Genomic DNA, 15,641 nt, shown 5'->3' on the forward strand with positions numbered 1-15,641 from the left:
CTCTGCTTGGCCTTGCCCACGGGCATGTAGACGTGCACCAGGACGCCGTGCACGTCTACAACCCAACAAAAACACAAAAAAACCCAAGAAAAATGTCAAAAACCCCCAAAACTCCCGTATTTCTGTGGCTGACCAGACCCCAAACCCCTCAAACCTGACTCAGATTTACCTCCAGGGCGAACTTGCCCTGCTCGGCCTTGCCCACGGGCGTGTAGACGCGCACCAGGACGCCGTCCTGCGACCGCGCCTCCACGAAGTCGTACTCGCCCACCACGAAGGCCACCAGGTACGTGGACATCACCGGCGACCGCGCGAACTTCACCTCCACCAGGCTCTCGTCGTCGGGGTACGGCCGCCGCTCCACCACGTTCTGGCCAAAGAGGGTGTGGGGAGGGAAATTTGGGGTTTGGCATGTAGAGCAATGGGGGTTTGGGGCTCAAAAAAGGGAATGTTTTATCTAAATGTTGGTTTTTTTATGGCACAAAGAGTTTCAGAAAGAGAGTCTTGAAAATAAGAGGAAAAAACTGCCAAAAATGGAATTTCTGAATGGAATTTCTAAATGGATTTCATTCCTGCTGCCTCACACGTGTGAACTTTAATTTCAAATCAAAATTCTTCTTCAGGTTCCAATCAGAACTCCAGAGGAACTTCAAATCTCAATTTCAAATAAAAACTTCCAATCAGAACGTCAGGCCAGGCTTTATTTATTTATAATTTATTTATTTATAATTTATTTATAAGCACATAAAATTAATTTTATTTTTTTTTAAATGACCACATTTGTCCTGACATCGAATTTTGTGCTTTCTCTCCTCATTTATTGCAGATTTTATTCCCTGCTGTTATCAAGACAAAATTTTAATTATCAAGGGTATATTTAATGAAAATATTTCAAAACTTACCATATTTGACAAAGCTACTCTGTCTTTGGGAACCACCAAAGAAATATCAAATGTTGCTTTAATTGCAGGCTCATCCCAGCAAGGGAAAGCCCTGCGAGCATCAGTGGCCTGGAATAAAGAGAATTAAACAAATAAATCACAGCAGACTGTGGTAAAAAACCACAGAAATTCAATTTATTTCCAGCAAAAAAAAAGGGAGAATTGTGGTTTGGTCTCCTCACTGCACTCCTGACCTCTGAATTAGCTTTTTATTCTTCTTTCACTCCTGATTTTCAATTTAAAAATTGTCGAAATTTAGCAGAATCTGAATTAGCTGTTTATTCTTCACTCCTGATTTTCAATCAAAATTTGTCCAGATTTAGCAGACTCTGAATTAGCTTTTTATTCTTTCTTCACTCCTAAATTTGTCCAAATTTAGCAGAATCTGAATTTGCTGTTTATTCTTCTTTCACTCCTGATTTTCAATCAAAATTTCTTCAAATTTAGCAGAGTCACAGCAGGTGTGGAAGCACTGAGAGCAGCTGGGCGTGCACAAACCCCCCCAAATTTGTCCAAAAAAGCCCCAAAAAGCTGCTTGCTGTCTGCTGTTTGTTCTTCTGTAGTAGGTTTTTAATATTCCTTGTTAGAAGTTTGGAATGGTTCATTCATTGCTTCCCCAGTGGTTCAGTCCTGAGTCGTCCTCAGATTCTCCTGCCATCATCCACTTGTCAATCTCCTTTGTTCCCTTCTGGAATGTTCCCTGTCCTTCATCTCCTCCTTGGATCAAGATTGGGGTGCAAGGTTTGCTCCTTGCCCATGGTGGCTTTTATTGGACAGCCCTCATCCTGCACTCCTCTCCTAATGCCTTTATTGATAAAAAGTTGTTTCCTCCCCTTAAAAGCAGCTTTTTGTCCCAAATTATTATCACTTGTCCCTGAATCCTCTGGGGAAAAATTAAACGTCCTTGGAACTCAAATAGGTGACACCTCTCCATTCCTTTGCCTTGGTCCTCGGTGTTGGTATTGGCTGGAGAACATCTCCCCTGTGACCGGTCTAAGGGACTGACCTGGGTGGAGAACATCTTCCCCTGTGGCCAGTTCCAACCCCTCTCCATTCCTTTGCCTTGGTCCTTGGTGTTGGCATTGGCTGGAGATCATCTTCCCTGTGACCGGTCTAAGGAAGTGATCTCGCTGAGGAACATCTTCCCTGTGACCGGTCTAGGGACTGAGCTGGGTGGGCAACATCTGCCCAGTGACCCAGCACACAGTTTCAACCCATCTCCATTCCTTTGCCTTGGTCCTTGGTGTTGGTATTGGCTGGAGAACATCTCCCGAATGACCGGTCTTGGGGACTGAGGTGGCTGGAGAACATCTCCCCTGTGACTGGTTTTGGGGACTGAGGTGGCTGGAGAACATCTCCCTTGTGACCAGTCATGGAGAGTGAGCTGGGTGAAGAACATCTCCCCTATGACTGGTTCCAGCCCCTCTCCATCCCTTTCCCTGTAGTTGGGATTTTCTGGGATCTCCCCATCCCAGTTCCAGCCCCTCTCCATCCCTTTCCCTTTTCCTGCAGTTGGGATTTCCAGGATCTCCCCGTGGTCGGTTCCATCCCTTTCCCTGCAGTTGGGATTTCCGGGATCTCCCCATCCCAGTTCCAGCCCCTCTCCGTCCCTTTCCTTTTCCCTGCAGTTGGGATTTCCCCGTCCCAGTCCCGCTCTCTCTGTGCTGGCAGTTCCAGCCCACAATAAGGGAATTTTTCCAATCATGGGAATTTTTGCTGTTTATCCCGAGGGGTGGATGAAGGGGAGAAATGTGGTTAGAAATGAAAATAAAATGAAAATAAATGAAATTAAATGAAAACAAAAATAAAAATGAAATGGAAACGAAATCAAAATTAAATATGAAAATAAAATTAAAAATGAAAATGAAATGAAAAAGAAATGAAAATATAATGAAAATGAAAGTAAAATGAAAATGAAAGTAAAATGAAAATGAAACTAAAATAAAAATGAATTTTAAATTAATTTTAAATGAATTTAAAATAAAATGAAGATAAAAATTAAAAATTACAATTAAAATATACTAGAATTTAAAAATAAAAATTAAATAAAACGGAAACCAAAATATAAATTAATAAAAAATAAAAAATTTAAAAATAAAAATAAAGCAAAATAAAATAAACTAAGCTCAGCTTACCTCGAACTGGGTGACGGCGGCGTAGCGCGTGTCCCCGCTGGCCGTGCTGTACTTGCTGCGGTAAAACCCTTTCATTTTGTCGTTCAGCTCCCCCACAAAGTCGATCTTCAGCGTCCCCGTCCCTGCAAGGAAACACCGACCCCGGCTGCAGCCACCGACCTGCCGGCCCTCATCCCCCAACCAAAAAACCCCGGAGCTCCAGAACCTTCCCTCTTCATCCCCCAACCAAAAAACCCTGGAGTTCCAGAACCTTCCCCACGGGGATTTGGGATTTTCCTTGGAGCAAAGTTCGCAAAGCTCTGGGATTTATGGAATGGTGGGAAATGAATCGTGGTATCCTCCAAGCCAAGATAGAGGAAATTAGTGATGGGAAATTAATGATGGGATCCTCCAATCTGTCCAAAGCCCTAAATCAGGCTCAGGATTAATTCTGTGTAAAAAAAGGAATCCTGAGCTGGCCAAGATCCCACAGGATCAAAGATTCCAGCATCATCATCATCCCACAGTCTCTTATTGTGTTTATTCAGATAAAATTATTTTAAAAATTAACTTCCAGGTCTGCCCTCAGCATCTCAGTGTAAAAAAGGGAATCCTGAGCTGGCCAAGATCCCACAGGATCAAAGATTCCAGCTTCATCATCATCACCACCATCATCATTCCAGAGGCTCCAGAGCAGAGAGGACACACTGCCAGAGCCAAAATCTGCAATTCCAGAGGCTCCAAAAGGAAGGACACACTGCCAGAGCCAAAATCTGCAATTCCAGGGTAAAAATCTGCAATTCCAGAGGCTCCAAAAGGAAGGACACACTGCCAGAGCCAAAATCTGCAATTCCAGGGTAAAAATCTGCAATTCCAGAGGCTCCAAAAGGAAGGACACACTGCCAGAGCCAAAATCTGCAATTCCAGAGCCAAAATCTGCCATTCTAGAGGCTCCAAAAGGAAGGCCACACTGCCAGGGGCACACTGGAGAATTCCAGGGCAGGAATTCCTGGCCAAGGGCACACCCAGCAGGGAGGGATGGCTCTTACCTTTCTGCAGGGTGCTGGGGAAGGACAAAGTGACTTTTTCATCTTCATTTTGATAGTTGAACCCTGTGGCGTGAACTTCTGCAATGGGAAAAACAGAACTGGGATCAGAACTGGGAACATGGAAAAGGGTTCGGGCTCAAAACGCTGCAAATTCACCCAAAGCTGCTGAGCTGGACAAACTGGAATTAATTCTGAGTGATTCTGTGTGAGGAAGTACAGGAACAGGAATTGCCTCTCATCGTGGGAATTCCAGGAGTGAAAGTTGGGCTGAAAACCCCAAATCTGCAGGAAAAATGGGATTTGTGCATCCTGGGAATACCATGGTGGGAATTCCAGGAGTGAAAGTTGGGCTGAAAAACCCCAAACCTGCAGGAAAAATGGGATTTGTGTCCCAGGAATGGTGAAATACAGCCCCAAACTTCCCCCCTTGCTGTTAAACATTCCCATCAGTGCAGCAGAATTCATATTAATTATCCCAAACAGGATGCTTAGGATTTATTTACCTAATTTGTGGCTCTTGCTTTGAAAATCCCATTAATCTCCAGGGCAATGGGGGGCTGTGCTTGGATTTAACCACACAATAAATGTTGATTTTATTTCAGAAATGCCTTCAGAAGCAGGGCCCTGCTTTGGGGTTCCTGCCCTGCTCAGGGAGATGCCAAAGGCACCCCAAAAATGAGGCAGTTGGGGATTAAATAGCACAGGAACTGTTTGTGGATGGAAAAATCCAAATTGTGAGGCCAGGCTGGGGATCTGAAACTGTCCTGGAGCTTTGCACAGCCAGGAGGGAGCACCTGGTGCTGCTTCTTCCTTTATAATTTATCAAATCCTCCAAGGGGATGTGGATCTGTTCTCCCAAAAAAAGAAAAAAATCTGGAATAACCCCACAGAACCTCACTCTGCAAGTTCTGCTCCCTCCATGCTCAACCATTGCTGCAACCTCTAAGAAATTAGCATTTAAGACCTTGAAATTAGCATTTAAGACCTTGAAATTAGCATTTAAGAACTTGAAACTTCATTCAACTTGAAATCTTAGCCATTAAGAACTTGAAACATTGAAGAATTTTAAACATTGAAGAATAAAGTTCTTAAATTAGCTTTTAAGAACTTGAAATTTGGCATCTTCAGCTGCCAAAATCGGCAAGCCCGGACACAACCAGGCAGGAAACAAAAACCTGCCACTCAAGCAAGGCCTCGAATGACAAAAGCTGGGCTGAAATGACAATTTTAGTCACAAAAGGACTCGTTTTCCCTGCTCAGGTATCACTGGGAGTGTTTGGTTTCAGCCCCAGGATGCTCCACCCGGGACTAAGGTGTGAAAAAAACCTTCTCCCCTTTATTTCCATTTTCTCCAGGATAAACTCTGGAATTCCTGGATGCTTTTCCTCCACATTTATCCAGCCTTTTCCTCCACATTTATCCAGCCTTTTCCTCCACATTTATCCAGCCTTTTCCTCCACCTTTATCCAACCCTTTCCTCACCTTTGTCCAGCCTTTTCCTCCACATTTATCCAGCCCTTTCCTCCACATTTATCCAGCTGCTGCACAAATAACAAAGTTTAAATCTACCCAAAGAACCCCTTCCTCCCATCCATCACCAAGATCATCCCAAATCCCCAACCACAGATTTGCCAAAGTGTTTTGTGTTATTTTCCATATGGAAGGGGCATTTCCCTTGGGGAAAGGGGAGCCCTGCATCTTTTTTTGTTCTCTGCAGGGCTCCAGGAGCAGTTGGACCGAGCCCCAGGAAGGCTGTGCCCTCTGTGAGACCCTGGAGTTTGTTTTCCACACCTCCTCCTTTCACACTTCAGCTGCTAAAGCCCTTTTGGTGTTTGCTAATCCCCTCCAAATAGAATTGAGGAAGTCAACAACTGCAGCTGAGTGTTACAAATATCTCCAGAACTTCCATTCCTGCAGCAACTTCCAGAGTTCCCCGAGCTGGATCCCAGGCTGGTCTCCCCTTTTTCCACGTTGTCCAACAGTCAGAAAATCCTGCTGAATGCCAATTAAGTGGTCTTTGTGCTCTCCAAACCCTTTCCTGGCACTATTTCCTGCTGCAGGACGTTGTTGATGCATTCCCTGTCAGGGATTGTGTCAATATTCCCAAATCCATAGGTACAGGTGATGTTCTTACAAGTTTCCACAAAATCCAGATATAAATAAAAATAATATCAAAGCAGCCCAGCATTCTCTACCTACACCCCTCAGGAGAGGTGGAGGAGACTGAAGGAATTTTTCACCATAACACAAATGAAGGAATTTCTTTCCCATAACACAAATGAAGGAATTTCTTTCCCATAACACAACTGAAGGAATTCCTTCACCAGAACACAAATTAAGGAATTTTTTACCATAACACAAATGAAGGAATTCTTTACCATAACACAAATGAAGAAATTCTTTACTAGAATACAACTGAAGGAATTCCTTCACTATAACACAAATGAAAGAATTTTTTATCATAACAAAACAGGGAATTTTTTACCATAACACAGCTGAAGGAATTCTTCCCCATAACACAACTGGCAGCCATGAGAGCCAGCATGGGATCCAGATAAGGAATTCTGTGCTTCCAGGGGCGGGGCTGAGCTTATCAAACCGTGACATCACGTTGTTATCAGAGCTGCTGGGCTGTTGGCAGCAGCTCCAGAGGCAGAAATGAAACCCAGCAGGGCTCCTACCTTCGTCTCCTTCCGGGGCGTAGGACGCGGTGATGATGTCGATGTCGGCGCAGTTCATCACGATTTGGTTGGTTGCATTTTTCACCTGGAAGAGAAACTCCATCAGCATCAGGAAGAAATGGGAATTCTCACCTCTCATCCATCTCCAAAGCAGCTCCAGCAGCAGCTGTTTGGAGGAGAGCTGGGTGTTTGGGATGGTGAAGGAGAAGGAGGCATTGCAGAGCGCTCTGCCGCTCATCTCCATTGGGAATGAGTTCATGCTGGGTAAAAAACAAGGCTGAAAACTTCACAATGGGGCCCTTGTGCAGGCCTGGGAATCCAAACCCAACCAAAACAGATCCTGAGCCCATCAGCCTCCTTGGGGATGGCCTAAGGGAGAGCAGAACGAAAATCTCCTTTGGAGATATCACCAACACAACCTCTGTGCGTGCTCCAGGCTGTCAGAATCCTCAGCCTAAAAACATCTGCCAGGAGATTCTCCTTCTCCTCAGTTTCAAAACATCTGCCAGGAGATTCTCCTTCTCCTCAGCTTCAGAACATCTGCCAGGAGATTCTCCTTGCCCTTTTCCTGGGAGCTTCCCTTCTGCCAGCTCTTGGCTCCACACACTTTGCTTTATTTACCAAGTGCCAGCTCCCAGCGTAGGAATAAACCGTGGGGCTGTGCCAGTTCTCTGTTTGAATGCGAGAGCCTGAATACAGACAGAGGAATTCAAATTAAATAAAAATTAATTACAAAGGGGTAAAATATTTGGGAGTTAAACCAGAGAGTTATTCAGAAATTTGTGGCTGGAACCACCAGAATGATCAGGCTGGTTCAAGCTGGGAATCCTGCTTGTCCAGGACAGGATTTCTAGCAGGAAGCACCAGCAGTTTCTTAAAGAAAGGAGTAAAAATTTCTGGAACAACCAACCAGATTTAACACAGGCACAAAGAAACGGCTTCCTACCCCAAAATCAGCTCATTAAAGCCTAAGAAACTCCATCCTTTTTTTTTTTTTTTTGTTTTCCCTCATTATTATAACCTTAAAATGCCCCGTGAACACCTGGACCAGGCCTGAGGTGGGAACCAGGAACCCGCTGGAGCTGCCTCCAGCTCTGGGGTCTGGGCAAGGAGAGTCCAGAGGAAGCCATGGAAGTGATCAGAGGGATGGAGCAGCTCTGCTGGGAGGAAAAACTGGGAAAAGTTGGGAAAATTATGAGTGCACAAAACTGAAAAATTCTCCCCAAACCCAAAAATCAAAGCTCAACAGATTTTACCATAATACTGGAGCTTGGGGTTTTTTCCCCAAGGTTTTTCTAAAACACAAAAAAATCAGGATGAGCAAAGCTTTTTATAAGTGTCTGGAGACATTTATTCAATCTACAAATCCAAATCTCTCTGGATTCGGAGCTGTCCAAATTGCAGACAATGTGATTTTAACAATGGGCTTGATCTTTAAAAAATAACTTTTTTTCCAGGACAAAACTTTCAGTGGAGCACTGAGCCTGCAAAATAAGAAAGTTTAGGTTGAAGCAGAGAAAATCCAGAGGCTCCTTAAACCAGAAATTATCTATTTTTAGATTTTTTTTTCCCTCACTTCCTACCAATATCAACCTGTTTTATGACAGGGCAGCATAGGAGAAAATATCTAAAATTGAGACAGGACGGTAAAAAAGTTTATTTTTCTAACTATCCCAAAAAAAGGGTGAAATTCACTGTACAGGCAGAAATTCTGGCTGGAAATTGTTCCCAAAAATAAGGGTGAAATTCACTGTACAGGCAGAAATTCTGGCTGGAAATTTCTCCCAAAAATAAGGGTGAAATTCACTGTACAGGCAGAAATCCTGCCCGTAGAGCTTGGCACCTTCTGAGACTCTGAGAATTGAATTCCGAGGGGAAAACGAATTTTTGCTGTTGCCAGTGGAGCCTCCTCCCTGCTCCACTGAGGTGCAGCCACACCTGTGAGAACAAAAACAAACCAGGAGCAGAACCCGCCCCAGCAGGGTTCACTCAGGAGCAGGAACAGGTCAAAAATGAATTTATGGCTTTTATCCCTCCAAAATGCCACGTTCTGGGAGGAAGATATTCTGTTAATGCAGTGTTTTTTGTGCATTAAAGGGTAAAAAAATGGAAATTTCTGTATAAGGTATAAGCAGTCAGCAAGGGGGTGTGTGGGCTTGTCACCCTGCTTCACCTTGCTCTGGGATATAAGAAATAAATAAGAAATATAGAAGAAATAATATATCATAAATATATAAGAGATAATATATAAGAAATAATATATAAGAAATATATAATAAATAATATATAATAAATGCATAAGATATAATAGATAGGAAATATATGAGATAATATGTATGAAATATGAGAATGTATAAGAAATATACGAGATAATGTAGAAGAAATGTGTAAGAAATATATGAGATAAAATATAAGAATATATGAGATAATATCCATGAGATAATATCCATGAGATAATATCCATGAGATAATATCCATGAGATAACACAGATAACATATATGAGATAATATAAAAGATAATATGTAAGAAATATATAAGAGAATGTATAAGAAATATGTAAGAAACAATATATAAGAAAGGATCTATAAGTGATAATATGTAAGTGATAAGATATAAGAAAGAAATCTGTAATAAAACTCTATAAGAACAAAATCTATAAGAAATCTATAAGAAAAAATATATATAAAAATATATAAGAAAGAAATACATAAAAAAGAAATAAGAAATCTACTTTTCAGCAACAAAAATTAATTAATTTAATTAATTCAATTAATTGAGAGAAGAGCAGTTCTGCACAGCTCAGAAATCAGGTGGGCCAAGAGAAATATCTGGAGGGAAGGAACGGCTCAGGACTGGAAACTCCTGGCTTTTGATAAATTAAATTCAATTCTGAATTAGCCAGAATTTAAACACCTATTTTGAGGCACCACAAGCAGGGAAAACTCATCCTCATCCAGCAGGAGAAAACAGATGAAAGCCCCCTCAAAAATTTAATATTTGGTGGAAGAAGAGTTAAAACTGCCAAACAAGACCTAAATGTGCTTCTTTTTTTTTTTTTTGGTGGTCAAAGCAGGAAAGGATTTGATGGGAAATATTTAAATATTTTTGGATTTTTTTAGGATATTAGGAGCAGAGATTCGAACTCCAGCCTACCTGAAATACAGGACGAGGAGCATCCAAAGGGATCTCCTGGAGCCAAAATTAATTCCAGATAATTCCAATCTTGGCACGTGGCCCCAGAGCCCTTTTCTAAAAGCAGCACTACAACAACTGCATGTGTTTTTAGCAATTTTCTCTCTAAAAATAGACACCTAAATTTACTCTGGATTTGTATTCCAGGGCGTGTCTTTTGTAAGAATTCAAACCTTCAATGAGGAGAGCAATAAAGAGATTTATTAACCTGCATCTCCAGCAAATTCCAGTGGCCAAGGAGTAAAATTAACAAGACCAGGATTAATTGACCCACTGGAAAAATTCCCTTTGTTCCAAAGCACATCCAACTCCAGAGGTGTGGGATTCTCAGGGATGAGTAAATCCCTCTTGTGAATTTTTGAATTTTGCTGCAAATCCATAATCTTAGGAATTATTTTTGTGGGGAGGAAGGGCAAACAAAAAAACAATTTTTGAGCTGATGACAGCAGGAGAGCCCTGAGGTGCTGCCAGGCCCTTTAACCCTCCACTCCAGGTTTAATTCCATGTGCTGGAAATGCAAATTCCAAGGTTGGATAGCAGAGGATTTATCCTGGATGAGTTCCCTCACTCCCCAGGAGCACAAATACTACACCCGGCGAGCTCCATTTGCCCAGGATTCCACAGCAGAGTGTCACAATTAATCTTTAACCAGCTCTATACATTCCTTAAGCCAGCAGATATTGCATAATTAACCTAGAAAAAGCAGCAGACAAGCAGTTAAACATTGCTAAATCTGCCAGAGATGCATTAAACGAGCTGCAGAAGGGATTTGAAAGAGCCCAGGTTGTAAATTTTTCCCAGATAAGTCGTTCTGCAATCAAGGAACACCTCGGTGGAGTTTCCAGGCAGGCCAGTGAATCAAATCCAAGGAAGGGAATTTATAGGCAGGGAAACACCAGGAAGTTGGGAGGCAGCCCTGCCCCTCACAGGTGATCAAAAAAAAAAAAAAATTCAATTAAAAAAAATAAGTTAAAAAATAAATTAAATTTAAAAGCCTAAAAGCTGGAGGCAGCTTTGTTTCTGCTGCTGGACAACACCAGAGCCACACATCCCTTCTTTGTTCCAACCCTCCCAAGAGCCAAAAAAGTGAGGAAAAATAAAAAAAAGGAAAAGTTTGCCCCAGACACTGAGTAATGCAAGTGCCCTGTGCTGATAACCAAGCCCTGAGAGCCAGGGCTGGCGTAATTAAAGCTCCAGCTAACAGAGGAATAATAAAAATGAACCATTTCCACTCCACAATCTTAATTGTGCTGGTGGAGAGGCATCCCCACGCCCTCAACAAATCAAGTTTCAATGCTGGGAGATGACATAAGTGGCAGAACAATCACAGGAGTGTGAGCAGGAGACTCTGTTCCAGCTCTGGCTCTCCCACGGCCACACTTTGTCCCAGCTGGGACCAGGCTTCCTTGTGAAACAGTTCATTTAAGGATTTTTTTTTTTGGGGGGGGGGGGTTTGCAGCTGTGATAAATGAGAATTATGTACTGTCAGTTTATGTAATTGTTACACAACTGCACGGACTTCAAAAGTATTCATGTGGCTGCAAATTATATTCTTCAAAAATCTGGAATAACCGGTCAAAATTTTAATAGTTGGGTTACCAGAGGCTTCAGAAGCACAGCTCCAAAATGGGCTGTGAAATTCAGCTTGTCAAGATTTCAGGATCATTCCTCTATCCAAGGGGGAACAAACCACAAACAGGTCCCACTCCTTTTTCCAGGCTTTGAAATCTGCTGCCACCTCTTATCTTTTGCATCACCGGAGGTTTTATCCTCTGAAGATTATCTGGAGGTGCCATGCAAGTGGCAACATTTATTATTGTGGCACAAAGTGTTTCAAACAGGTTATTTATAGGTCCTAAAGCCAATACAAGTGTCCTGCCCCAAAGCCAAGGCCAGGGTAGTTCTTTTTTTTAGGGTTTGAAAGCCCCAAATTGTCCACAGAGACAAATCCTATTACTGGAGTGAGTAAGAATAATCAAGTGTTTACTTGTAATACCTTGACTAAACACCACAGCCTGCACTAATTCCACTCTGCTCTTAAAGATGCCAAAAAACAAAGCAAACAAAGCACTTTGGAGGCTCCGGAAACTTTTTTTCTTGGTTTTTGGGGGGGTTTTATTTTTGGTGTCAAAGCCTCAGGACTCACCCCGTGGGTCAGAAAGCATCACTGGTGTGGATTATTGTCATTATCCAGCTGGCATGCAGCAGAGGAGCTGGCAATTATTATTGATGGGTAATTAAGAAACAACTGGATCTTCAAGAGGGTATTTTCCCCACCCAAAAATCTAAATTTTTCTGCTTTAGCATAAACCCACTTTTGCCTCGATGAGTTTACAGAGACTCCAAAGCTCTCAGGTGGTGCTGGAAACAGAACATCTCTGCTGAGCTCAGGTTCAGGTAGAAAAGGTCCTTAATTGAAGTAATTTGACACCAAAAGCACCTAAATGTCTTCTTTTCTAGACAAGCTCAATAAAAATATACTGATAATTATTAATTTTTGTTCATCAAGACTTAGAAAGCATCCTGTGGGTGAGCTGGCTGCTCCTCTCCCCATCAAGGTGCAGAGCAGTCCCCTTCTAATTTTTTTTGGCGTTTCCCTGTGCTTTGGGCACTTGGCAGCCCCAGGAAACTTCTCCAGGCTCCCAGCCCTGCTCAGGCAGGTGAACTCACCCCTGATCCACTTCCAGGCAGCTGGGAGGGAGGTGGCTCCTGCTGGGTTCACGGTGTTAAAAGTTATCCAAAATAAAGATACATTCTTTAGATCTGTTTCAAAAACCTCGCCCTCTGGGGTTTGTTGGGTTGATTTTTTTTTCCCCCTCCTCGCTCCTGTGGGAATAGCAGAGCAGCTCTCCAGGATGTGAAAAGGGATTTTTTTACAACCTGGAACCTGTGGGGTCACTCCTTTTCCCTCAGCACACACCCTCAGTGCTGGTGGGGAAGTACAGGATTCCACATCTCCAGGTGGAATCCACCTATGGACACACAGCAGAATATTCAAAACAATCTCTCCAGAAATAAAACCTGCAAACCAACCAGGAGGAACCTCCAGGCAATTCCTTCATCCCAGCGAAGTTCCCGAGGCTGCTGCTCATCGCTCTCCTCAGCAGTGGCTTAAAAAGCCACTACTCCCCTCCCCCCGAGTGTTATTTTTAACCTGGATGATTTCAGTGATCCCATTTACAGCCCCACAGCTGTAACAGGGCCGGGGTGTGAGGACAGGAATAGGTGGCTGGGATTAAAGAGGAAGAAAATGGGAATTTCTCAAAATACCCCAAAAGGCAGCAGCGGTCCCCGAGGGTGGAACCAAACCCCTGAGCCAGGATCAAATCCGTGAGATTTAGGTTTTCAGTATTTCTGTCACATGGCACAAAGTTACTCATGTCTGGTTGGGTTCCTGCAGGTCCCCAAAGTCACAAGATTCCCCATCATCCCCAGCCCTGGGCTTTCCCCAGGGAAGAATTCGCCTTCTTCTCTACCTGTGCTTCACATCCTGCAGGTTTTATTGCCTCCTTGCATTTATTACCTATTTAAAACCAGGTTTAACAACCCCTTCAGCACAGCCAGGCTTAGATCTGCTCACATCTCAAGTCTTAAAACCTCCCTCAAATATTTTTTTTAAAGCTCTCTGTGCGACCATCTAATTTTCAGGGAAAAAAAATAACTAAAAAAAATACATTTATGCCATTGTAATTCTGTACCGCTGTTAAATCGCAAAGGGAAAAAAAAAAAAAAAAAAAAAAAAAAAAGACGTGAAAGCAAATTCGGGAAATCTTGGCAGAGCAGCCAATGAGAATGACTGGGAGAGACTTGAAGGATTTCACAGAACTGGTTCCGGCTCTGAAGCACACGAGCACGGCGAGGAGGATTTTTCCTCGCCTCGCAGAAAAACGCGGCGTAAACCTTTTTTCCCCGGCTCTTCTCCCCAGCCTCTCCATGACACCGAGGCCTACCCTCAGCCCAGAGCCACACCGGGGTGTGCGGGGGGTTGACTTCTCCTTTTATTTGGCTTTTCCAACATAATCCCCATCCATCCGTCCCCACGGAGCGCAGCCCGATGGGGGGATCCCCGAGGGGCCGGGGGCACCGGGGATCCCGGGCGGGCACCTCGCGGGCCCCGGGGCGCTCCCGCATCCCGGCCCGGGCCAGCCCAGCCCGGGAGGAGCCGCCCGGGGGGACCGCGGGGGCCGCAGCGGGGCTGGGCTGGGCGGGGCCCCCTCCCCGAGCCCCGCCGGGTTTAGGGGGGTCCCGGAGGGGTTTTGGGGGGGTTTGGAGGAGGTTTGTGAATGGAAACACGGAGGAGACGCGGGGGGAGCCCGGAGGGGCCTCGCTGCACCTGCCCGGCCGGGCCCTGAGGGGAATAGGGGGATCGGAGCCAGGGGGGCCTCAGGGCACGGCTGGGGAGGGGGCCCTGAGGGGAGAGCGGGGGGAAACACCCCTAGGGGGGAGGAGGGCACTGAGGGGTCCCCCGGGGGCACTGAGGGGTCCCCTCAGGGGGGCGCGGGCTGGCGGGACCCCTCGGGGCGGGGCGGGAGGAGGGGGACGAGGAAGAGGAGGATGAGGAGGAGGAAAAAGGGGGTGGGGGAAGCCCCTACCTGCACGGCGGCCTCCAGCTTTCCCTCGAAGGTGAAGTCGATGAGGTCCGGCTTGAGGCAGAGCCCATAGTTGAGGGGGGACACGTCGGCGGGCAGCCGCTCGAACGGCCGCTTCTCCGGCATGGCGGGAGCGCGGGGGGTGCGGGGCTGCGCCCCCCCCGGCGGGGCGGCGGCGGCGGAGGGGAGGGGGGGGCGGGGAGGGGGAGGGGGGGGCGCGGGAAGGGCGACGAGGCGGCTCCGCGCACGGACACACCGAGAGGGAGCAGCGGCGGGAGCGGAGGATGAGGAGGAGGAGGAAGATGAGGAGGAGGAGGAGGAGGGAGGGGCGGGGGCGCGCGCGCGCTCCCGGCTCGAGGCGGCTCCGGTGGGGGAGAGCGGAGAGGGAGGGAGGGAGGGAGGAGGGGGGGAGGGAAGGAGGGAGGGAGAGAGGGAGGGAGGCACGCGGACGGCGCGTGCGCGTGCGCGCGGCGGCGCCACGCGGCCGCGCACGTAGCGCGCGCGGGGGGCGGGAAGGGTTGATGGGGGGGGGGGGGGAAAGGCGGCGGGAGGAGTTGCGTAAGCGATGGAGGGCAGTGCGCCTGCGCAAAGCCACGCCCCGCTCGGACACGCCCCCTTCTCTAGGCCACGCCCCTTCCGTGATGCGGCGGGACGGGGCAGCCCCGGTGGTGGGGATCCCGGTAATGGGGATCCCGGTGATGGGGATCCCTGTGAGCCCCGGTAATGGGGATCCCGGGGATGGGGATCCCGGTGATGGGGATCCCTGTGAGCCCCGGTAATGGGGATCCCGGTAATGGGGATCCCGGGGATGGGGATCCCGGTAATGGGGATCCCGGTAATGGGGATCCCGGTGAACCCCGGTAATGGGGATCCCTGTAATGGGGATCCCGGTAATGGGGATCCCGGTAATGGGGATCCCTGTGAGCCCCGGTGATGGGGATCCCGGTAATGGGGATCGCTGTGAGCCCCGGTAATGGGGATCCCGGTGATGGGGATCCCTGTGAGCCCCGGTAATGGGGATCCCGGTAATGGGGATCCCTGTGAGCCCCGGTAATGGGGATCCCGGTGATGGGG

At 46.2% G+C, this 15,641-nt stretch overlaps 1 protein-coding gene across 1 annotated transcript in view; it reads right to left on the reverse strand.

The window, feature by feature from the left end:
* The window catches only part of NPEPPS (aminopeptidase puromycin sensitive), a 30,927-nt gene extending 16,086 nt beyond the window's left edge, over positions 1 to 14,841 (reverse strand). Inside the window, exons 1-6 of the mRNA XM_030256172.4 lie at positions 14,571 to 14,841; positions 6,786 to 6,870; positions 4,105 to 4,182; positions 3,077 to 3,198; positions 903 to 1,010; positions 170 to 370 (exon numbers count right to left, since the gene is read on the reverse strand). Of these exons, the coding sequence (XP_030112032.1) occupies positions 170 to 370; positions 903 to 1,010; positions 3,077 to 3,198; positions 4,105 to 4,182; positions 6,786 to 6,870; positions 14,571 to 14,693 (717 nt within the window). The 5' untranslated portion in view covers positions 14,694 to 14,841. The remainder of the gene's footprint in view (positions 1 to 169; positions 371 to 902; positions 1,011 to 3,076; positions 3,199 to 4,104; positions 4,183 to 6,785; positions 6,871 to 14,570) is intronic.
* Positions 14,842 to 15,641: the final 800 nt, after the last annotated feature.

The sequence above is a fragment of the Taeniopygia guttata genome, chromosome 27 (assembly GCF_048771995.1).
Source record: "Taeniopygia guttata chromosome 27, bTaeGut7.mat, whole genome shotgun sequence".
NCBI classification, from domain to species: Eukaryota; Metazoa; Chordata; class Aves; order Passeriformes; family Estrildidae; genus Taeniopygia; species Taeniopygia guttata.